Source organism: Hippocampus guttulatus, chromosome 12, assembly GCF_054856545.1.
Source record: "Hippocampus guttulatus isolate MCC_2025c chromosome 12, RoL_Hgut_1.0, whole genome shotgun sequence".
NCBI lineage: Eukaryota > Metazoa > Chordata > Actinopteri > Syngnathiformes > Syngnathidae > Hippocampus > Hippocampus guttulatus.
In genome coordinates this window covers 14,471,045-14,494,534 of record NC_141272.1, presented here as the reverse complement: position 1 = coordinate 14,494,534, position 23,490 = coordinate 14,471,045, and the positions used below count along the sequence as shown (strand labels likewise).

Sequence of the window (23,490 nt, the reverse complement as noted above, 5' to 3'; positions counted from 1 at the left end):
GAGTACAAGTGGATTAAAGCTGGATCACAAGCGGAGTACAAATGAAAGTAAAAATACATGTTGGCCACAAGATGAATACATGTCGATTTCACTGAAACAAATAGACTTTAAGTAGCTCACAAATGGCCACAAGTGAACCACAAATGTAATTCAAGTAGATCATAATAGGCAAAAGAGAAGTGGATCATGAGTGGACAAGTGAAGCACAAATTGACCATCAGGGGATTACAAATGTAATAAAAGCAATTCAGTAGTGGACTGCAAGTTAATTTGCTCAGAAATGGACTGCAAGTGAATTTGGTCAGAAATGGACTGCAAGTGGAATACAAGTTCAACGCAAATGGATCAAAAGTGGGGCAAAATTGGAATACACATTGATCCTAAGTGAATCATAATGGGACTATAAATGCATTGATTATAAGTGAATCACAAGTAGACGACAAGTGGACTAAAAGTGGATGACAAATAGATTTTAGTGAATCATAAGAGGACAAATGTATCATAAGTGGATCATAAATGCAATATACAAAGACAATAAGTGAATTACGAGGGGACTACAAAAGGGTCACAAGTTGATCAAAAGTGGACTACACTTAGATCATGAATGAATCACCAGTGGAATGAAAATGGAGTCGTAAGTGGACCAAAAGTGGATTACAAATGGAGTGAATCATAAAAGAACAAATGTATCATAAGTGTATCATAAATAAAATATTGAAAGATAATAATTTTACAAAAGATCGTAAGTGGACCGAAAGTAGAATACTGTACACACAGCTTATAAGTGAATCACAAGTGGACTACAAATGGATCATAAGTGGCCCAAAAGTGAATTACACATAGATTGTAAGTGAAGCAGACTGCTTATTGATGATAAGTGGACCTAAAGTGGAATACAAGTGGATCACAAGTGAATCGCATAAGGACTACAAATGGATAAAAGGGTGAATCAAAAGTGGATGACAAAAGGATCATAAGTGGACCAAAAGGGAAACGCAAGTAAAAATAAGTGGCTCTAAACTGGATCAGTGGAAGCTCCTGCTGTCTGTCACCTGGCCACTATGACCTGATTCAAAACTGTCCATCAAAGAGCATCTTTTGCGGGGTGGCGTCCATGGGTCCCGATGAAGCGGTGGCCATGATGGCGTTGAGGTGGGTTAGGGAGACTGAGCGCTGCTTAAGTTTGGGTAAAGGGTTTGGGTCAGGGTCAGGGAGGTGGCCGTAACGGAGGCCATCTTGGTCGTACTGATAGACACGGATGACCCGACTTGGACGGTGTGGAGAAGATGATTCTACTTCCCGATTTTGATCAGCATTCTCTGACTGTGAAGACTGACTGATTACATCCTTATCTTCATCATTTCTGTTTTTTCTGTCATCTTCATTTTTCTTCCCTCCTTTATTTTCATCATCCCCTTCTCCTCTCTCACCTTTTTGCATCATCCCATTATTAGATCCATCTTCCTGCACATTCTCCTCCTGTTCCTTTTTGCATCTCCTCCTCTTCTCATCCACAATTCCTCCTCCAGATGCTCTTCTTCCTTCCCCGTCATCCACGTGGTCGCAGGCTTCCAGGTAGGTGGCGCGGAGATTGTCCACCTCCTTCTTGTCCTGGCTCTGTTTGTCCCGGAAACTTCTCTGAGGTTTGGCAGGTGGAGATGACAACGATGACAGTGACGAGGGTGTGGAGGGCGATGAAGGCCAGCTGGTGAGCGGTGTCATGGTGATGTCAGGTGTATGCTGCCGTGCTGATGGTAGGCGCTTAGTGACGGCCTTCATACATCTGCAGAAGCAAACATGTCTGCGTTTCAATGGTTCTGCTCAGACTGCAAGATGTTTTCCCTTGGAAGGTGTCCTCATACTTTTATCCATACCTTGTATGGTAGGACTAGTAATGCACCGCCACCTACTGTCTGGTTTGTGAAATCGCATGGTTGGCTAATGTAGAAAAGACTATTCAATCTACTTTGCATGATACGTGGAAGTGGATTCGTGGACAAATTTACAAATGGACTCCGTGTGGTCGACACGTAGTAACTACATGTGGACGATAATTGGACTGCAAACGGACCACAAATGGACTACATGTAAACTGCATGCAGAGGGCTTTGACTTCACAACTTGTGGACCAGGGTTTTGGCCTGTTGTGGCAGTTTTAGAGCGTCGAGTTGTTGGCTGTGAGCCCAACCAGATCACAGAAACACAGAAGTGCGAGGTAAAAATTGTTTTTTTGAAGTCCGACATGACAACCAGCATTTGGACAGGGGCTTTAACATAGTGTGGTGGCTTCAGAGCACCACGTTGTTGGCCATGAGTCCATGCATGTCATGCAGAGAAAGATGGAAGAGTGAGGAGGGGGGAAATTTGGATTTTTTTTTTCTTTTTAAGTCTGACCTGACAGCGTGGACCTGGGCTTTGTGCTGGCCTGACAACTTTAGAGCGCCTCGTTGTTGCGGTGTGGAAGTCCCGCGATTACCCAGAGGGATAAATTCTGCTCAAACATTTGTAGACATAAAACTGGTGTTAGATCAATTAGCACCCATTTGTCCAGGTCATACAGTTGAGTGTGGCGTCGTTTCAGCACATTTGGCAGACACTCCCATAGTGTTTGAGAGCAATGATATCCGCTTGATTTTTCACGGTTTTGACATTTGTGGTTTATATGTGCAAAAAATGTCTACATGTTTCCATGTGGTATGTTATAGAAGGAAACACAGAACTTTTGTCCCACCTGAGAATTTTTGTCCTGCTCAGAGCTCCTGCACTGAACCCGAATATGAAGGTGAGCAGCACAGCCGTCGTCACGGCTCCCATAAAGAGCTCGTCAGAAACCGCATCCTGTTTCTCCAGCCCCCTCCTAAACCTTGAACCACGTCCGCCATCTTGCGTGTGCATGTGTAGCTGGTAGGGGAATAGCTCAGACCCCCCGTCATCATGCTGCAGCAGGCAATAGTACAAACCCTGGTGGACGTCACTCAGATCGTGGACCACCAGGCTGCCATCCTGGCTCATGTGGACCGGGTCTTGTTTGGTGTGGAGGCCGGGTGTGAAAAGAGGCCCGAAGGGGGTGTGCCAGTACATCACCACACCGGCTGGCGAAAGAAGGCACAAATGATAACTAGGCATGGAACGATTAGCAGTTTGACGGGGATCAGTTCGAAAAACAGCTTACCAGTGATGGGACACGAAGAATTAAAACAGAAGAATGTCAGCAAAAAACAAAAAAAAAACCCATAACAACACGACTGTTGTTGTTATGTATTCAAATGAATTATTCATTGTATTCAAATGAATAACCCACAACCTAATTCCGGGATTGTTTTGCAGAAAACACAAATTTTCAACTATTTTTGTTGAAAGCAAGTCAATGTTTTTGGTTATTTTGTGAGTTATTCATTTGACTCAACTTTTTGGAGTTAAATGAATAACCCAAAAAGTTGGGTCAAATTGACCCCAGTGCTGGTTGATCCATTTTTTACCCATAATCGGATTGTCTTCTTACCCAACTGTTTAGATTGTATACAATGAAAGTAGGTGTTGACTTATTACATCACTAACTTGCATTGCCATCATCGCCGCACTTGACAGTCATCTCTTCCTGTGGGTGACCGATCACCACGATGGTGCGCGCCACCATCAGGACCTTGGGCTGTTCCGCTATCCCGGGATAGGTCGACACATCCAGGAATGTTAAAATCATGAAGCAGCAGGCCAACATTACAAAGCTGGAAGTCAGCAGTTTATAACATGAGCAAAAACAAAAAAAGACACAGTGAGATCAGTTTTCTTTTTTAAACGGTCACTCGTTGACCAAAAGTATCCACTTTAACTACAACCACTTTAACTTTCAGAACAGATTCTAGCACTCCCGGTGGGAATGGTTGTAAAATAAATTAATTTTTTTAAAAAACCCACAAAAATAGAGAAATATGTGTAAAAATACACAAAACAAGAAAATAAGTATTTTTGCAATTTAAAAAAGTTTAATCTTATGTTTAAATGTATAGAACTGATCAAAGGATGTGAAGAAAATGATGGCATCCAGGAGGAACAATACCACTAAAATAAATCATGTCAATAAGGAAACATACCCAATTAAAAATATGCTTTTAAAAATCTACTAAATTTTGGGGTGATTAAGAGAATGCATTTCACACAAAAAAAATTGTATCGATTCAGTCGTGTGAATGAAATTAGGGTAACAAGTGGTAGCAATGCTAGTAAGACTTCACACACACAAAAATACACACTAGTCATGAAAATATGAGTTCAATCAAATGGTTGTTCTTTATTTACCTGTCATTGACGTGTATGATTCCGTCTTTTGCTGGAAGCATACGAGTGTAAAGTGCAACTTCCTCACATGACACAAACTGATGAAGATGTTAAAGATTAATATGTACGCAGGGACATCCAGGTTTTCCGCCTCAAGATCTTATTTTTCCCGGCCTTTGCTGACATCTAGTGGTCGATATGGTGAAGCACATTTCATGAACGTGAAGTTTCTCTATATTTGGACCCAATTTCTCAAATATCATTGAAGGCAACGCCAACCCACCTTACATTGACTGAATCATAGTCGGTCATATTTTATCAATAGAACACCAACCATAGTAAAACCACAAGACCTGAGACGCAGTCATTCAATCAATTTACCAAATTCCCCTTGAACTCACCACCAATTATTTACATTCCGTTATTCAGCCCCTTTTTGTCATATGTGCCTTGACAATCAGTAGTTTGTCAAATGGTCCATGAACGAACCACTAACTTCGTGAATGTTGTGCATCCAGAGTATTTCTGTCCCATTTGGTGTTGTGGTCCTTGGTCGTACCAACTTCATTACATCTAGTCATTTGTTCGGTCCAATTGTTTCGGAGGGCTCTTGAACGTCCCACCAATTTATTCAGTATTCAGTTGTTTGATTGTATATTGTCAGATAACCCTTGAATGCATCACTAACCTCAAAACATACATATCTGTACCAGTAGTTGTTTTATTGTAGTGTGCGTTGTTTGTAGTGAGGGTTGGACTCTGCCAAGACCGCCCTTTGTCACAGATTCTGTTCACAACTTTTATGGACAGAATTTTTGGCACAGCCGAGGTGGTGAGGGGTTCTGGTTTGGTGATCTCAGTATTGTATGTCTGCTTTTTGCAGATGTGGTACTGTTCTTCAAATCGTGATCTCCAACTCTCGCTTGAAGCAGTAGCAGCTGAGTAAGAAGCAGCTGGGATGAAAACAAGCAACTCCAAATCTGAGACCATGGTCCTCGGTCGGAAGAGTGGAGTGCCTTCTCTAGTAAGGGGGTGAGATTCTGTCCCGAGTGGATTAGTTCAAGTATATTGGGGTCTTGCTTACGAGTGAGGGCAGGATGAAGCGTGAGATCGGCAAGCGGATCAGTGGAGTGTGCTGTGATGCGGACTCCGTATCGTTCTGTCGTAGTGAAGGAGCTGAGCCGAAAGGCGACGCTTTAGTCCGCAGTAGTCCCTGGGGTCGACAAGTTGGAGACTCTTAGGTCTACTGGTTGGCCTGGGAACACCTTGGGATTCCCACCCGAAGGATTTTTAAAAGTTAGATGAGGAGAGGGAATTCTGGGCTTCCCTGCTGAAGCTACTGCCCCGACGCGTTAGAAAATGGATGGAGACTGGCATAGTTGTTTGATACCATTTTGTCAGCTGGTCCTCAGTCTCGTTTTGTGAAATGTCCCTTGAATACACCTATAACTTCAATACACACGTTCATACAGTGATTTGGTAACATTTTAAACATGACGTTTGAACGCGTAGTTAACATCATTACATACACCTATAGTTCTTTAGACTCATTTAGTCATATGGCCCTCGAACCCACCACGAATTTAATCATTTAAATTCATTTGCTGAAGGTTGTTTCCATGTTGTCATATGTTCCATGAACGCACCTCAACTTCATCGTACATTTCCAGAGTCATTTGGTCCACTTTTCTCAGATGGCCCCTGAACGCACCACCAACTTTTCAGCATTCATCTATCCAAGTTGCTTATCTTCACGAGGGTCGCTGCTGTGCTGGAGCCTATCCCAACCGTATTCGGGCAGTTAGCGGGGTACACCCTGAACTGGTTGCCAGCCAATCGCAGGCCACACATAGACGAACAAGCATTCAAACTCACAATTACACCTCGGGACAATTTGGAGTGCCCAATCAACCTGCCATGCATGTTTTTGGAAGGTCGGAGGAAAGCCACGCAGGCAAGGAGGGAAACATGAAAACTCCACACAGGAAGGCCCGAGCCTGGAATCGAACCCCTGACCAATTAAAAAGCCATTGATCGTACCACTAGATTTACCGCATAGAGTCCAATTTTGTCGGACGACCCTCGAATGCACTGCCGACTTCATTACAATACTGTACAATGAAATGATTGTTCGGCCCCAGTTTAATACAATATATGGCCCTTGAACGCAGGCCCGACGTCATCGCGTCCATTGAAACAGTTGTCAGGTCCTAGTTTGTCATATAGCCCTTGAACGCGGCGCCAGCTCTTGTCTTGCCTCCAGATGCGCGAGGAGGCGTGCTTGTCTCTGGTGTGGTCGTCGCGGGGCTTGTAACGGTGTCGTGTGCCTGCGAACTCACTGACGTTCTCTTGGATGAGAGCAACGCTCTGATCCCATCGTCTTCCTCACCACACGAAGAAGAAGAAGACGAAGTGTTGTCCTGGTAGCGAAGACGAGAAGGAGCACAGCTGACGTCACAGCCACATTTTGAGGTGGGCGCCTGGTTTTGCAAACTTTTTAAGATAATCTAGATCTGGACGGTTAGTTTAAAATTCTTTCTTTGCCGTGTGAGTTTACTTTCACTTATGTCGCGTTGACAAAGTTCATGCCACTCTAAAGTGAATTGCATGGACAGCAGTCGTTAAACAAGACATTTTGAAATCGGAAGAAAATAATGCGACACCTTTTTTGAAAATGAGTTTTTATTGATCACTTCGTGTAAACAAGACCACTTCCAAGACAAGCTTTCAAAATAAAAGCAACGACTCGGCGCTAGTTTGTTTTTCTATTGTAGTAGCGGTGGTTTGGTTCAGATTATTTTCACCTGCCAGTAGGATATGGTACATTTGGACACCTCTTTGATTCATTTTAAATTTAGTTTTTGCAACTTCCTGTTGGCCGTCAGTTTACTGCGTGTGACACAATTGAAAAAAAACCCCGAAACTTCGAATGCGCGCATCGGTTGCATGTGATTCAAATGTTTCAACTAAAACTAACGTACCCGATCCTTTTCGTGGAGATTTTACATCCTTTAACCCATTTTTAATCATGTGCAACCGAATACTTTTCGGTTTTGTTCAGTGTAGAGAAAAGAGAGAAAGTTACGTTTTCTGTATGTAAACATTGATTTGAGCACGTGATTAGATTTTCCTTCAACTCTCCAGCACGTCTACTGACAATCACTAAATCTAAACAAAGGCAAGGCAGTGTGCTTCACACAAGCAAAAGATTCAACACTTAGACGCATTCACAACGACTTTCAGAAGCAAAGCAGAGAAATCAAAGGTAGCTTTCAAAAATGAGCAAAATAATTTAAATTGACAGCATTTAAACACATTAACAGAAACGAACATTTAAAACGAAAGTAAAGGAATTCGAGTTGTTTCCTACTACAAGAAAAAAAAAGATGTTTAGAACCTTAGTCAAAGGTATGGGGGGGGGGGGAGTCATCCTAGATTAAAAATCGTTTACACACTAAAAGCGTGACTTCACTTCGAAATGAAGCTTCACCATGTATACGTAAGTGTGGCCCTTCGGTAACCTTCATCACATTTTATCAGAAGGACCTCAGATGCACCACAAACGAGTGACAGTAAACACAACTCAATTACTTCTTCAATACACCATCAGCTCATTACATTTACGTTAACCTAAAGGCAGTCAGATTTCATCAGGTGGTCCTTGAACACAACACTAACCTACCTTCACTTAAAGACAATTTAAGCAGATGGTCGATGATACAATTGTGTGCTGTCATGATTCGGTTTAGGGACCAACAGGTGGCACTGTAGGGCTCCCCCGGCAGCTGCACACCTGTTGGTCATAACTAATTAGGGCTTTAAAAGGATTCCCAGCCCGAACACTCAGTGTCGGGTCATTGTTGCTTCTTGCTACTGTCATGTGTGTTGCTGTGGCTTCTTGCTACTGTCATGTGTGTTGCTGTTGCTCTTGCTACTGTCATGGTTGTTTGTTTGCTGTTCCTTTGCTGCTGTCATGTTTGTTCTAGTCGTGTTTTGGTTATTGATAGTTTTTGTTTGATACTTTGGACTTTGTGTGTTTGGGATTTAGTTTTCTTTGTTTTAAATACAATTCTTCAAATACACCCTGCTCCTCCCTCCTGCCTGCTTTTTGGGGTCCACCACCACCTTGCTACGTGACATGCGCTGCTTTTAAGTCCTGTTTATTTTGTAGGTGGATTTGTTTTCACAGCTTTCTTTTGGCTGTCAGCCTCCTGCGTGTGACTTAACATGGCTCCAAACCCCTTGAAGCGGAAAAAGTTCCTTTTTCAGTGGTCACAAGACGAGCTCAACAAAGTTCTATTTTGGTGTCATGTGATCCCGAAAAAATGCTTACACATGATATTTGAACATCCGTGCGGTGGGCGGTGGCAACTTTAAGCCACACCCTCTATCCTTGTCTCATCTTTTTGTTTGTACAAATGTAAAAAAAAAAAATCTGTATTTTGTCATAATTGTTGACATAAGTGTATGTCTCACAGAAGCGTCAGGATGGTGGTGGCTTACGAGGGCCAGTCGTTCACCGCCCTGCGGAAGCAGTGTCGCCAAAACGGCCTCCTGTTTGAGGACCCCCTGTTCCCCGCCACGGACCAGTCGCTCTTCTACAAGCGCAACCACATCGGCAAAGTCATCTGGAAGAGGCCTAAGGTACCGCTGCCGGTCCGCCTTCGCCATTCACCAACTTTATTCCAACAAGACAAATTTACAAACTACATGCAGTGAGTGTGTTTAAGAGTGTGAGTGATTGTGTGGGGTGGCTGAGAGAGAGAGAGTGTGTAAGAAAGTCTAAGTGAATGACAGCATGAGGGAGTGTGTGAATGAGTGAGTGCACATGTAGGTGATTGAGAAAGTCGGTGAGAGTGAGCATGTGTGTGCGTGAGTGTGTAAGAGGAAGTGAGTGTGTAAGTGTGTGAATGAGTGAGTGTTTGAGAACGTGTGTGCGTGTTGACTTAGCGTGGTTGAGTGACGGCATCGCCATGCTGTCGCCCACAAAGGTGACATCCTCGTACAAGCGAACTGAAAACACGGAAGTCGGCGTTAAAGTTACCTTCATATTGACTTTTCCTTCCCACTTGTCAACTTTGACAAGGACTTATGTCAAGATCCCCACCTCTTTGTGGATGGCCTGAGTGCGCATGACCTCCACCAAGGCAAGCTGGGAAACTGTTGGTTTGTGGCAGCCTGCTCCACCCTGGCGTCAAAAGATGGCCTTTGGCAGAAGGTCAGCCATCTTGCTCATTTTTTGCGCTCACACTCGCACCTAGGGACAATTTCGACTGTTCAATCAGCCTGCCATGCATGTTTTTGGAATGTGGGAAGAAACCGGAAAACCCACGCAGGCATGGGGAGAACAAGCAAACTTCACACAGGAAGTGCAGGGCCAGAATCTAACCCACAACCTCGACACTGTGAGGCGTCCGTGCTAATTGGTCGCCCACTGTGCCGCCCATATTTAATTAAAATATTAAAAATGATTACAACATGACTCAATGAGACTTTATGAAATAATTAGCGCATGATTAATTAAGACATTGTTAAATCTAAAATGTGCGTGAATAACTACAATGTATGAATAATCCTAACACATTTTAAAAAGAGATTGAATTGGAGATAATTGAGAAATTATATCATGAATAAGTAAGAAATGACTCATAGCATGATAAAATCAGACATGATCCATAAAAAGAAAATACAAGTGTGCCTTCGTAAGATTTATTTCGAGGTTTCCATACAGAAGTCATCAGTTTTACGACACGAGTGCTTGTTTCTATTCGACTGCCCGGAACGCAAGCTTCATTGGAGGGAGGAAAAGGCCAGCGAGCACCGCAACTTGGCCGCCACGGCGCCGTCCTTGAAGGCGAACAGGAAGTACATGACCTTGCGGACCTTGGCTAGCTCGGCGATTCTCTCGCCGAACTCCTGCATGTCGGCCTCTAGCCACTTGAGCTCGCAGCCGTCGGGGTCGTCGGCGCCGCGCCAGAAGGTGCCGACGGGCTCCAGAAGCTGGCGCGCCATCAGGTGGGTGAGGTCGGGCGTCCAGTGTTGCGAGATCCCCGTGATGGTGACACGCCCGCACCCGCCCAGAGACACGTTCCAGTGGCGAAAGCTTAGGTCCTGCCGCTGGAAGTCCAGCCGGTAGACGGCCTCGTGGGGCAGCAGCAGGCGCTCGCCGTCCTGGCGTTTTTGGCCCGAGCACTGAAGAGACGACACGCGCATACGCATCTTCTGTGGGATCACAGCAACGTCTTTAGACACCCGATTCATTGTCACCGTTCGCTCCGTCACGTTTGGCCGTGAGCTACATGCTGTGCTCTGTGCTGGGTTGGACATTCCACCATCTTTTGGCATGCTGGTGTCATGGAACTATGATGAAGTGAATGGAGGGAGTTCGTTTGTATAGTACGAGTGCCATCTTGTTGCAGCTTTGAGTCAAGGGAGTTTGTTGGAGTGTGCTGAGGAGCTCCATTTAGACCAAAATCTTGTGTTGCGTTGGTCGCAAGAAGTAAGTTAAGGATGTTCATTTCGACAAAATTTGATTTGCTCCCATCCTTCGGCATTGTGGTGCCAAGGAACTCTGTTGAAGTAAGTTGAAAAGCTTCATTGAGACAGAAGTTGCCACTGTCTTGTAGTATCTCTTTGCCAGGGGTCAATGTCGAAGCCAGTTGAGTAGTTTCATTTTGACAAAGTCGAGCTGTGATGCCATCTTGCGGCAATTTGGTGCCAACCAACTCTTTCGAAGGCCGTTGAGGAGCTTCATTTAGATAAAAATCTACTGTCTTTGTTATTAATTTATTGTTTTATTGTTGGATATACAATACATGCTGAGGATCAGAGACGTCATGCTCAAATGTGCACACGTCGGCTACAAGCTAAGTTTCAAAGTCAACAAGAAGCTGTAGCATCCATTGACGAAAAGAGAGATTGGTTCACTTCTCCTGTCCCATGGAAATCCATTTCAATTCCAAGCGGCGACTCACGGTTCCAAATACGCATCGGCGCTCTGCGCCAACGCTCCTCTCTCCTCATCCTCAACTTCAGCAGATATATATTTTCTCCATGTATACCGCAATGGCTGTTTTAAAGTGCTCTATAAATACAGTTGAGTTGAGAAAAATAGTATTTTGTTACCATCTTGTGGCATCTCTTGTTGAAATGAGTTGAGGAGCGTAATTTCGACTAGTCGTATTTTGCAGCCATCTTGTGGCATGTTGGTGCGAAGCAACTCTGAAGTGAGTTGAGAAGCTTCATTTTGACATATGTAGTGTTTTACTCCTCCAGTGTCTTATGGCATTTTATCAACAAGGAAGAATGTATAAAGTGAATTGAGGAGCTCCTTTGAGACATAAATGGTGTTTTACCATGATTGTATAACAACAATGTTGAAGTAAGTTGAGAAGCTAAAATGAAAACAAAAGTTCTGCTTTTCCACCATCTTGTGGCAATTACAGTGATCCCTCGCTATTTGACGGTTCGTTTATCGAGGCTTTCAGTGCATCGCGGATTTTTTCAAACAATTTTTTTTTTTGTTTTTTTGGATATACATGTATATATTTTTAAAATATACATAGAGTACAGTACTGTTTATGTTGCTCTATGTGACTCAGTGCTGTTTTGCAGCTTTTTGCGGACTTTAAATTTTTTTTTTTTACCTATATATGTTAATTGGTCGCTACTTCGCGGATTTTCGTTTATCGCGGGTGGTTTTAGTCCCCATTAACCACGATAAATGAGGGATTACTGTATACGTATAGGCAATTGTAAACCTTTTCGTGCGAGTGTCAATTACTTGTAAATTTTCACCATTTACGGCAGGGTCAGTCAATCAAATAAATCCGATATGATTATACCGAGACACTATTATTTTAATAAGAGAATGATGAAATATTTTGTAGTATGACTAAATAAGATCATCTTCAATAATACTTGCATTATCAAATAAAACATCGCACAATTCCCTAAGCATGTAAAGGTTATGCAGATTCAGCATGATTTAAAATGTTTGCATGTTATTTAAGTTTGCCGAAAGTGCGAGTCTCTCACCTCCGTCAGCGCCACGTCCTCTTCAAATTCTAAAATCATGATACCGGATACTGCTCCCTTTTCCTCCATGTCCCACAGCCGGCCTCTCTGGATGGATGGCTGAATAGATATCAACGGCTGAATGGACAGATGGATGAGTGTCTCTTATGACGGATGGACACATGGATGTTATGAGGCATCTCTTTTTGGACTTTCCGGTTTTTGTTTCTCTCTCTCTCTCTCTCCTCTGCCCCTCTTTGAATCGACATCTCCCGCCTTCTATTTCCACCGCTGTTTCCAACACACACACACACACGCAAAAGCCTGCAGGCGACGTTGCATTGATTGACCCTCATATTAACAGAGGACATGACATCAATGTTTTTGTCAAGTTATGTAACTTTGTAATGGCACAATAGTCCCTCCCAAAGAAGATTTTTGGGGGTGGGGAGGGGCTAAGGAAGGTGGAGACAGCCATGTGTGTTATTGCCAAGCAACAAGTCATGTTGATGACGTACAGCAGGGAACTCTGGGAGCCTCCTGAGGTCGCCTCTGCTCATTTCGTTATTTATATCAAAGTGTGTGTGTCTGTGCGTGTGCCCACGCGCTCCAGTGAACATGTTGGTATGTCACCAAGAGGCACGGTGTGTTGGGTTGATGTCCCCTAACTGAGAATTGAAAGCAAACCCTCTCGCATGTTCATGGTTCTGTATAGCAGTTTGGCGACATGTCGTGGGATCTTGTTTATTTTGACAAAAGTTATGCTTTGCCAACATCTTGCGGCATCGTGATGCCCAAAAACTCTGTAGGGGGCTTCGTTTAGACTAAATTAGTGTTCTAATCCCCTTTCATTGCCATGTTGATACCAAGGAGTTACGTTGAAGTGAATCCTGGAGCGTCATTTAGACCAAAGTCGTGTTTTGTGGCATGTCGGAGCCAAGGTATTTTGTTGAAAGGAGTTCAGAAGCGTCATTGGGACAGATGTAGTGTTTTGTCCCCAATATCTGGCATCTTGATGCCAAGGAGCTATTTTGAACTGTGTTAAGGAGCTTTGTTTCAACAAAAATAGTACTTTGTCTTCGTGTGTTGTTGGTGTCAACATATGATGTTGAAGTCATTTGAGGGGCTTCATTAAAACAAGATTAGTGCCCTGCCATCATCTTGAGGCATCTTGGTTCCGAAGAACAATGTTGAATTGAATTGAGGAGCTTCATAGAGATAAAAATATTGTCATACCACCATCTGTTGCATGTTGGTGCCAAGGAATTTATGTTGAAGTGAGTTGAGAAACTGAATTGAGACAAAAGTGGTGTTTCGCTGCCATCTTGGTGCCAAAGAATTAACTTTAAAAATGACAAGGAAGGGTTAACTCCATTGTTGTTGCACATGATCAGAGAGAGCCAATCACATGCGTCGGCTTTGGCAAAAAGAAAATCTGAGCTTTTGAGGCAATTTCTGAAATGTTACTAAAATTGTCATCGTGGAATTATACATGTTCTCCCACCAATGTAATGGATTACAGTTACATACATAATGCAGTTATATTCCAAAATCTCTTGACATGTAATTAGTTACTCTTTACATGTAATTAGTTACTCCCCAAAACATCTACCCAACATGCCCTAAGTCCACGACAGGCATTTGTGATCTGACTTTGACACTGTGACAGGTAATTCCCGACTGGAAAGACCAGGAGTGGGACAAGAGCCGCCCCAGATTATACGCCGGCATCTTCCACTTCCGCTTCTGGAGATTCGGCGATTGGGCGGACGTGGTGATCGACGACCGGTTGCCCACCTTCAACGGCAAGCTGATCTTCTGTCATTCTAATGACGCCAATGAGTTCTGGAGCGCCCTGGTGGAGAAGGCCTATGCCAAGTACGCAAGCTGACGCCCACTTCCTGTTAGCATTAGCTGTCACGCCACCAAATGCTTGATGGAAAAAAAATACTCTTCATCACGGCTTGTACGGAAAAGTTAGAGTAACAGATTAGCAATATGTATCTTGACTCAAATGCACATTGTGAACAAAAGGCATTGGCCAGCCTTACGACACGGCGTGAAGTCCGGTCGTCTTTCCAGGACATGCGGCTGTTACGAGGCTCTGAACGGCGGCAACACGGCAGACGCGCTGGTGGAATTCACGGGCGGCGTATCGCAGACCATGAGCCTAAGTGAAAAGGGCGTCAAGCTCGACTCGGAGAAGCAAGTGGAGCTCTTCAGTCGAGTACTCAAAGTCCATGAGAGAGGGGGGCTCATCAGCGCCTCCATAGAGGTAAGTGTCAACCCATGCTATATCGTGGATTCTTTTGTTTTTATAATTGAGATTTGCTGAGTCCTTGACAATCGCGCCATGTTTTTGTGGTTCAAGAAGAAATAATACACCACAGTATTTTGTACGTGGAGCCTCATAATTCACTACAGGGCATTTTTTGCCACTGCGCGTCGGTAGACGTGTGGTGCTCAATTGCTCGGTGTGCCGCAGAGTCAGCAACTGAAATTGTTTGGCGACAGTCCTTTGCGGTTTACATTTGGCTACACTGTCTGTTGTGAGGTGGGAGTTAAAGGAGCAGTGGTTTGAAGGTCTATAATGATTGTAACATCTATGCCTCGTTCCGTTACCCCATCTAAGGTGTTTTGCATCATGTTAGCATTAAGCTAGCAACATTAAAAGGTTTGCATGAACATTTTGATGTTTAGATACACAATGATTTCAGTCTCTTTTCTCTAATGTGACAAACAAACACATTTACCTCTTATTTTGGGTTTTTTTTTTTTTTTTTTTTGCAAGCCAGAGCCTTTTTAACTTCCTGATATTTTACAATGGTCTTCCATTTCTCAATAGTGAGAGAGTGATGACTAGCCGATTTATTATGATTATTTTTTTGCCCATATGCAAGTCCAAACAATAGAATTCAGAATTTTTTAAAATCCAGCCTGGGCCTCTTTTGTCTGTGGATATAAATCGGATATGTATGCAATGCGTCTGCGGTATGAAGACGCATCCGACCCGCATGTTGGGCTGTCATCAACAGCCCAACATTCGCTTTGCGCAGTCACGGGTGGCTAGCTTGGGAGTGCAGATTACTGACAATTATCTGTGAATCTGCAAAGTTGTTTTGAGTAACAGTGTTGTCTTTATATTTGACTTGAAAGTGATCCCACTTGAAAAAAGTGGAGATTTGAGGCAATGATGTGACCTCGGTAGATGTCTCCATGAAATGAGAAGATCGAGGTGCGTTGCCTCATTCATTCATTCATTCAACGATCCGCTTTATCCTCACAAGGGTCGCGGGGGGTGCTGGAGCCTATCCCAGCAGTCTTCGGGCAGTAGGCGGGGGACACTCTGAACCGGTTGCCAGCCAATCGCAAGGCACACTAAGACGAACAACCATCCTTGCTCACACTCACACCCAAGGACAATTTATAGTGTGTTCAATCAGCCTAGCATGCGTGTTTTTGGAATATGGGAGTAAACCGGAGGCCCCGGACAAAACCCACGCAGGCCCGAGGAGAACATGCAAACTCCACACAGAGAGGCCGGAGCTGGAATCAAACCCGCTACCTCTGCACTGTCAGGTCGACGCGCTAACCACTGGGCCACCGGGCCGCACATTGCCTCATATCCCCAAAATATTTCTACCTCCTCACACCTCACTATTCTGGCGAGATGAAATGATATAATGAGCCCCTACATATCTACTTCGGTAAACACTGTGTGTGGGTGTGCATGTCATTTGTGCACATCCATGTCACATTACGACGCATTGCGTTCACATTAAAATCAGCATTTTTTTTGTAATATCAATGAGACGCTAAAAAGATCAAATTTAGCAAAAAATCCCAAGTGGGCACCACACCCTTCAAATGCTTCAAAAAATGGTGCTTTCTTCTGGACGGATGGAAGACATTTGATTCATTTCAGTGGGAAGTAATTGCATAGTTACAATCTCAGTCGCAGAAGCAGTTAAACTTATAAGTGAAGGTATGCACCTGGAACTCTCCTTTCATGACTCGTTGACCACCAGTGGGTGTCACTAATGTCACTTACTGCAATGTCTTTTAGGCGACCAGCGCATCTGACATGGAGGCCCGCCTGGGCAACGGCCTGGTCAAAGGTCACGCCTATGCCATAACGGACGTGCGTCGCATACGTATCGGTGTTGGCTTGATGGCTTTTTTCAGATCGAACAAACTCGAAATGATCCGCCTGAGGAACCCCTGGGGGCGCAGCGAATGGTCCGGACCGTGGTGTGACAGGTGACAAACAAACCACAATGTAACCCAAACTCAGACTTTGAAGTCCATTGAAGGTGGATGAATGACTATAACCGCTTGTGCTATGTTGGCAGTTCAGAAGAGTGGAAAAAGGTCAGTAGCGGCGAGCGTGAGAAGATTGGTGTCGTCGTGCAGAATGATGGAGAGTTCTGGTGAGTTTCCATGCGATGTTGGACCCTGGATGGCCGACATGCTTACTTAGGTCCCAGATGTCCTCTCTTCTCCTGCCCCGCAGGATGACATTCAGTGACTTCATCTCCAACTTCACGCACCTCGTCCTGTGCCGCATGATCAATACGTCTCATATAAGCGTGCACAAGACCTGGGTGGAGCAGGTGTTGCGCGGCTCCTGGGCTCACCATGAAGACGAGCTGAAGAACCGGGCCGGCGGCTGCGTCAACAACAAGAAGACCTTCCTCCAAAACCCTCAGGTGCTCTCTACTTTCACATCCCATCATGCAATGCTTCTCCACCACTGTGCTTCCTTCACATGCGCTCTCCTACTCTAATGAATCATACTTACTACCGGATGACCAGAAAGGATTTTTTTTTTTTTTTTTTTAAACGCCAAAGTCAATTCTGATATTGGCCAGAAAAAAATCTAACCATTAATAGGCTGTCAGGTCCCTTGATGCTTATAACAACAAAGATATGAATTCCAGGCAGAACATTTGATTGTTTTGCAATACTGTCCTGTAGTATTTGTTTAACTCTCCAGCATAGAGTAGAGTACAAAAATATTTACTCCTAACAATGCTTTTTAAAGGGCATATTTGAGGTTGGAGAAGGATGTCAATCACAAAGAATGTTTTTTCAGCAATGCATGTACTTCGTGCCCATACCTGCTGAACAGTGCTTGCCTTTTCATGAGAAAGTAAGATTATGTCGGTGTTTAGTGAGCAAAACCCTGGACGATTATTACCGTATTGGCCTGAATATAAGATGGTGTTTTTTGCATTGAAATAAGACTGAAAAGGTGGAGGTCGTTTTATATTCGGGGTTTAGACATTATACCCATTCACGACGCTAGATGGCGCCAGATATCAATGAACCGAATGCTGAACTTGACTCCCCAGGCCAAAGTGAACCCCTGCCACGAAGAATAAAAATAAAAATAGCGGTAGCACAAAGAAGAAAAATAAAAAATAGCGGTTAGAAGAGATAACAGAAAATGGAGAAACGTAGCGACAATCTGGAGAAAAGTGGGTCGGAGATCGACCAGGTTAACCGGCAGCTGAGAAGTTATGATGTAATTTATATTTCAAAAACCAGAAGCCATTCATTTACGAATGTGATTGCACTTTATATTTGAATGATGCAAAATAACATGCTTTGTTTCAAATGTTCTGTAATTATTTTCTGTATAAAAATTAATTTGGTGTTCAAAAAGTCATTTTTCAAACTTGAGTCTTGAAAAAGAGGGGGTCGTCTTATAATCAGGGCCGTCTTATATTCGGGCCAATACGGTAACTTGTAAAACAGCCTAATACTGTCCGATTATAATCAGTAGAGCCATTAATTACTAAACCCTCTTTTTTGATATGGAGGTTTAGGGACCGAGGCCTGATGTAAAAAGTGAAACTTGGCAAGTCACAAAAAGTTTAAAAAGTCCTTATCAGTTCACCAATGTTTCTATTGATCAACTGGAATCCAAATGTTTTTTGCCACCAAGGAATATAAATGTCAAGTACTTCCAAGTAACATAGGCAAGCTTGGAAGTGGGTTTCGTCCTGCTTCTCACTCTCTTGCAGTATAACATCACATTGAGGAAAAGCATAGAGGATTCTCACCGGCTTGAACAGTTGTCCAAATTAATCTTCAAATTGCTCCCTTTGTCGCCGTTGCGTGTGTTGTAGTACGTCTTTGACGTGACAAAACTCGAGGACGAGGTTCTCGTATCTCTGCAGCAGAAGGACCGCAGGGCCTCGCTCAGGGAAGGACGAGGAGAGAACCTGGCCATCGGCTTGGAAATACACAAGGTCAGAGAGGCAGGGTCACCCTCGACTGGTCGCCAGCCGATCACAGGCCACATATATCAACAAATAATGGAATGGTCGCCAGCCAATGCAATGCACATCCACTCAAACTAGTCCTAGCGCACAAATGTCAGCTCATGTGCAATTTTGCTTCACTCGTCAAATAGTTGTCCTACTAGTATGGGAAAGTTACCAGCGAGGACTAGTACATTCGCGCACCTAATACCTCAACGTGCACTAGTCGTACTACATACATACTTTGTCATACTAGTAGTGTTTCTTTTTCGAATACTATATGGCATTTATGCACACTAGTAAGACAAATTTGGCTCGCCAGTGGGACAACTGCATGTTACTAGTAAGGCAAAATTATTAATGGGACTTTTGGTAGTACTGGTAGGTCCCAGAAGGCCACTAGTGCATGACACATGCCTACTAGTGGAGGCGATATAATATTACTACTGTAGCACACTATGGTTTAATTGCATGCCAGTTGTGGAAAAACTTTACTAGTAAGATAGTCATTTTAGTAGTGTGATGAATTGTCTTGCTGGTGTGGACAAAGAATTTACCGGCACATTGAACTGGATGCCAAAGATATGGAATAAATGCTCAAAGAACTTCCAATTGGGTGCTGCTGTAATGATTGACATGCATTACGGCCAATAGCAGCATGAGGATTTGACTTGATCGCCACAAATGCTTGAAAGCACGCTTTAAAATGATTGTCAAATTTTTAAGTCATGTCTTGTAACCCCCCCCCCCCCAAAAAAAATATTACATTTACTGTACTGTCAGTTGATGAGATTTTACAGCATGTTTCTCATCGTGCGCACATAGGTGGAGCTGAACCGGAATTACCGTATGCACGCCCCCCAACAGAAGGTGGCCGGCACCCCCTACAGCAACACCAGGTTGGAATGGAAAGCCCTTTCTGTATCCTTGAGAAGCAACTTAAGGTCCAAGTGCAGTACTAGTATGCTCTTTGTCCTCACTAGTCATACAATTCGGCACACTAGTGGGACAAGAACATGTTACTCGTCTGTACCTTTGTGTTGACATGGAATTCCTTTCACAATGAAAGCCCAGGGACGGACGGGCAACTGAATGAACTTTATGCACTTTCAACGAATTGTCAACGGTTCTTGTGCTTGTGTACTTTTGGGCTGCTCTTCGCCCCCGAGGATGCGGCATGCGGTGCTGAATTCTTTCCAATCATAAGGTCGTTAACATTGATCATTTCAATGAAGTTGATTACCTGTCCTTTGTTGACCGTGTGTCTTCATTTAAATGTCATGTTCAATTTAAATTGTCCATTGTTAACATCAAACCGTGACTGAGTCTTGCATGTGAAAAACGAACATCCCGGCTACGTTCTTCTCGAATGGGAAAGGAGCATGTAAAATGAATACTGAGATGTTTGTCAACTAGTGCTGAACAATGTTATTACAACTTAAAACTGATAGGTGAAGTGTTTTTATAATGTTGCCTGTCCTTTACCTCGACAATATTATTTGGATTTGTTTCCTTTTCGTACCTTCTCTGACAGTGTTCAGTAGTGGAAAAAAACATTACCAACAAGCAAACTAGTACATGGATGTGAAGGTTATGTAATAAATGCTCAAACTGCTTTCCAAAGGTCTGCATTCCTGCGCGTGGACCTTAAGGAGGGCCGCTATGTCATCTTGCCAACCACCTATGACCCCGACCGGGACGGAGAATTTCTGTTGCGCGTCTTCACCGACGTACCGTCATACTGCAGGCAAGAACACAATACACACACACATATATGCAGAGGTCGTGGGTTCGATTCCGGCTCCGGCCTCCCTGTGTGGAGTTTGCATGTTCTCCCCGGGCCTGCGTGGGTTTTCTCCAGGTACTCCGGTTTCCTCCCACATTCCAAAAACATGCATGGCAGGCTGATTGAACACTCTAAATTGACCCGAGGTGTGAGCGCAGATGGTTGTTCGTCTTTGTGTGCCCTGCGATTGGCTGATAACTGGTTCAGGGTTTCCTACTGTCCGAAGCCAGCTGGGATAGGCTCCAGCACCCGCCGCGACCCTTGTGAGGCTAAAGCGGATCGGAAGATGAATGAATGATAATCACCTAGCCGAGTCCTACCATTTTGGGAAATTCTATCAGCACTCATTTTTTCTGCACATTCTCCCAACAACCAACTCACTCAAAGATTTTATCATGCTACTGTATGCTTGTCCAACATTTCATTCCAACTCACTCACTTGTACTACCAACACAGTACAGCATAGTACAGTAACCTCTCATGCACTTCCAACGAACTCTCATCAGTTCAATTGCTGTTGTTTGTGTACTCTTGAGATTGATTTTTGTCGTGGTGTCTTTTGAACGCTGTCGTGGCTGATGGCGTCTCGCATATTAGGCAGGTATATTCTGCTTCCCATTTTGTCTGAAAGACATAATTTTGTCACCAGGACGCACTCTTCTTCTTTGCTGATGTACAAGATTTGGGGTTGGAGGCCCTAGTCAGAGAAGTTTGCTATCTAGTGGTGAACACTGTTAGTTGAAACTAAAAACTGCTCAGCTACAATATAAGTATAACCTTTTTTTTTTTTTTGTCCCCCCTCCCGAAAAAAATTGAGGTCCACTCCCAGTGCATGCATCCCGTGATGTGTTTGTATTATTTGAAAAGTGTGTTGAAAGAAAAATTCTAAGTGACGTAAATGCACGCAAGTGATATAAATATGATATTTCTAAATTACAGGTTTCACTTATGATGGGGGTGGTCTGAAGCGTAATTCCCACAATGGAGATGATTAATCTATCATCAAAGCCCATAAAGAACGGTTACTTAAAAATGTCTGCTTTAGCAGGGGGGTCGTAAAGGATGACCTGCGATATATTGGACAGGGGTCACTGCCATGATTTTCGTGTGCTGCAGGGAGCTGTCTTTGGATCAGCCCCCTCGCACCTGCTGGACGGGTTTGTGTGGTTTCCCATCCCTGGTCACGCAAGTGCATGTAACCCAAGGCAACGCGTTGGGGGGTAAGTTTGCACGGTCTACCTGCTTGGGGTTGGCTGGGTAGGCTGCAATGGCAGATGTGAAGATTTTTTGTTTTAATTATTTAATATTTTTATTGGCGGTGTATCTGCATGTTCCAAATGTGTACGTGTGTGCATATATATAGATCATCAGAAAAACTTTATTTGTCACACAAAAGAGAAATTCCCAATTTACAGCAGCAAAATTATGGAAGAGAGAAAGGAGAAGACAAAAAGTTTATAAATATAAAATATAAGTATATTAAAAATGGGTGAGTGTGGGTGAGTCCAGGTTTTCAGGACCTGGGGTAGTTTTCAGTGATAATGACTATATATAATTTGTTAAAACATTTTTAAATGTTATTTCTTATTTAGTGTCATTAAAAAAATGTATTTCATTTAATGTGTTCATCAAATTTGATTTTTTTTTTAAATTTCATGAATCCATTTTATTCCTTTTTATCCACTTGATATCTATTTTTTTAAAATATTTTGTTCATTTAATTTTTTTATTCAAGGTTATTTTTTATTTAAATTTTATATTTCTTACGCTTTATACAAATTGTATACTCTTTTTCATTTCAGTATCATATTGTCCATTCCTTTTTATTTCATTGTACTTCAGTTAGGTTCAATGCATTTCGCAGCGTTTGTCATTTTATTTCCATATTTTTTTGCAATTGCCCATCATTTCCTCCAATTTTCAATTATCTATGGGGCATCTTATTTCTTCCTTTTTTTTTCCCCCCTTTGTACAAGCTTGACAGTCGATCTGTGTGTTTGTGTTGTGCGCAGGAAACAACACGTACTTGACCATCCGCTGCGAAGGGGAGACAGTTCGTTCTGCCACCCATGGCGGGAGTCGCAATCCCAACTTTGACACCAAGGGTATCTTCTACCGGAAGGAAAGCAGCGAGCCAATCTTCATCCAGGTGCGTGTGCATGTGTATGCGTGCCATTTGAAAGCTTTGACATCGGGGTCGTTGTGGTGCTGGGTCAGGTGTACAACTCCAAAAGGCTGATGGACTCGTTCCTGGGCGAGCTGACGCTGTCCACCGAGTCGGGAGACATCAAGAAGACGATGCACCTGCGGGCTAAAAGCGGCCAGCGAATTGAGCTCCCGGGGACTCTCGGCGTCGTTGTGGTGACCAGCGCTGTACTCACCAGCTTCTGAGACGTCTCACTCTCCGCTACTACTCTGCTCCTCCTTATTCCAGTGGATTTCTTTTTAAATTGTGTTTTCATGACATTTCTTTCCATTTTTATTATTTGTTTAGTCAATAGCAGTGAACAGTCAGTAAAAAAACATTTTACTGGGGTTTTTCTTTTTTTTGGGGGGGGGGTTTGTCATTTCATTGCGTTCAAGTTTTTCATTGTTTACTTTAGTAATTTCATTTGTTTTGGTTTTTATTTGATTTATTTCATTTGATTTTTTTTGTTCATTTCTCTTCACCTTTTTAAATGAATATTTTATTTTACGGGGGAACAGTTTTATTTTACTTTTGTTTCACTTCATTTTGATTTGTTTTTATTGTTTTTCTATTTTTATTTATTACATTTTGTGTTTTATCATTGTTTTGTCGCTTCATTTTCTTTTCATCTGTACTTCATTTCTACAAATAAAAATACTCTTTTCTCTTTTTATTTCATCTCCTTTTTTACATTTTAATTTTTATCTCGCCTTGTTTTTATTTCAAATATCTTTATTACCTCTTATTTTATTTTTAATTGTCATTTTCTCAATTTTTTTCCCATTTTGTTTCACCTTTTAAATTGTTTTATTCTAATACTTTTTTCTATTTTTATATATCAATTTTATTTTACAAACTTTTATTCCACTTTGTGCCATTTTTCAAAGTTTTATGACATCACATTCATATTCATTAAATTTGATTCAATCTGGTCGCATTTCATTTATACTTGATGT

At 42.9% G+C, this 23,490-nt stretch overlaps 3 protein-coding genes across 5 annotated transcripts in view; 1 reads left to right on the top strand and 2 right to left on the bottom strand.

The window, feature by feature from the left end:
• Positions 1 to 23,332, top strand: part of LOC147197523 (calpain-5-like) — a 34,164-nt gene extending 10,832 nt beyond the window's left edge. The window contains exons 1-15 of one of the 2 annotated variants that reach the window (XM_086124655.1): positions 4,721 to 5,299; positions 6,539 to 6,747; positions 8,754 to 8,919; positions 9,362 to 9,493; positions 13,961 to 14,169; positions 14,374 to 14,566; positions 16,358 to 16,551; positions 16,644 to 16,721; positions 16,805 to 17,000; positions 18,426 to 18,548; positions 19,386 to 19,459; positions 20,185 to 20,307; positions 21,463 to 21,566; positions 22,359 to 22,495; positions 22,564 to 23,332. In XM_086124655.1, the coding sequence (XP_085980781.1) occupies positions 8,764 to 8,919; positions 9,362 to 9,493; positions 13,961 to 14,169; positions 14,374 to 14,566; positions 16,358 to 16,551; positions 16,644 to 16,721; positions 16,805 to 17,000; positions 18,426 to 18,548; positions 19,386 to 19,459; positions 20,185 to 20,307; positions 21,463 to 21,566; positions 22,359 to 22,495; positions 22,564 to 22,737 (1,893 nt within the window). In that variant the 5' untranslated portion in view covers positions 4,721 to 5,299; positions 6,539 to 6,747; positions 8,754 to 8,763 and the 3' untranslated portion in view covers positions 22,738 to 23,332. Of the gene's footprint in view, positions 1 to 4,720; positions 5,300 to 6,538; positions 6,748 to 8,753; positions 8,920 to 9,361; positions 9,494 to 13,960; positions 14,170 to 14,373; positions 14,567 to 16,357; positions 16,552 to 16,643; positions 16,722 to 16,804; positions 17,001 to 18,425; positions 18,549 to 19,385; positions 19,460 to 20,184; positions 20,308 to 21,462; positions 21,567 to 22,358; positions 22,496 to 22,563 lie in introns of those variants that run through there. The other variant, XM_086124656.1, reaches the window with a different exon arrangement.
• On the bottom strand, positions 281 to 3,718 carry LOC147197525 (uncharacterized). Its single transcript, XM_086124659.1, has 3 exons — positions 3,559 to 3,718; positions 2,732 to 3,092; positions 281 to 1,783 (listed from the first exon to the last, which is right to left on the bottom strand). Exons 1-3 carry the CDS (start codon positions 3,716 to 3,718, stop codon positions 1,072 to 1,074), a joined length of 1,233 nt encoding a protein of 410 aa, XP_085980785.1. The 3' UTR covers positions 281 to 1,071.
• LOC147197524 (olfactory marker protein-like) lies at positions 9,971 to 12,529 on the bottom strand. 2 transcript variants are annotated; one of them, XM_086124671.1, is made up of 2 exons: positions 12,313 to 12,529; positions 9,971 to 10,467 (listed from the first exon to the last, which is right to left on the bottom strand). In XM_086124671.1, exons 1-2 carry the CDS (start codon positions 12,379 to 12,381, stop codon positions 10,066 to 10,068), a joined length of 471 nt encoding a protein of 156 aa, XP_085980797.1. In that variant the 5' UTR covers positions 12,382 to 12,529; the 3' UTR covers positions 9,971 to 10,065. The 2 variants fall into 2 exon arrangements, with proteins under 2 accessions (XP_085980797.1, XP_085980796.1); XM_086124670.1 differs by having other exon boundaries at positions 9,971 to 10,497; positions 12,313 to 12,519.
• Positions 23,333 to 23,490: the final 158 nt, after the last annotated feature.

Excerpts from the sequence above, each read along its gene's own strand:
- LOC147197524 (XM_086124670.1), bottom strand. The coding sequence starts at position 12,381 with ATGGAGGAAAAGGGAGCAGTATCCGGTATCATGATTTTAGAATTTGAA. Across the intron at positions 10,498-12,312 it reads AGGACGTGGCGCTGACGGAG|AAGATGCGTATGCGCGTGTC; the intron begins GTGAGAGACTCG and ends GTGATCCCACAG.
- LOC147197525 (XM_086124659.1), bottom strand. The coding sequence starts at position 3,718 with ATGTTGGCCTGCTGCTTCATGATTTTAACATTCCTGGATGTGTCGACC. Across the intron at positions 3,093-3,558 it reads CGGCGATGATGGCAATGCAA|CCGGTGTGGTGATGTACTGG; the intron begins GTTAGTGATGTA and ends TTCTTTCGCCAG. Across the intron at positions 1,784-2,731 it reads AGCAGGACAAAAATTCTCAG|ATGTATGAAGGCCGTCACTA; the intron begins GTGGGACAAAAG and ends TTGCTTCTGCAG.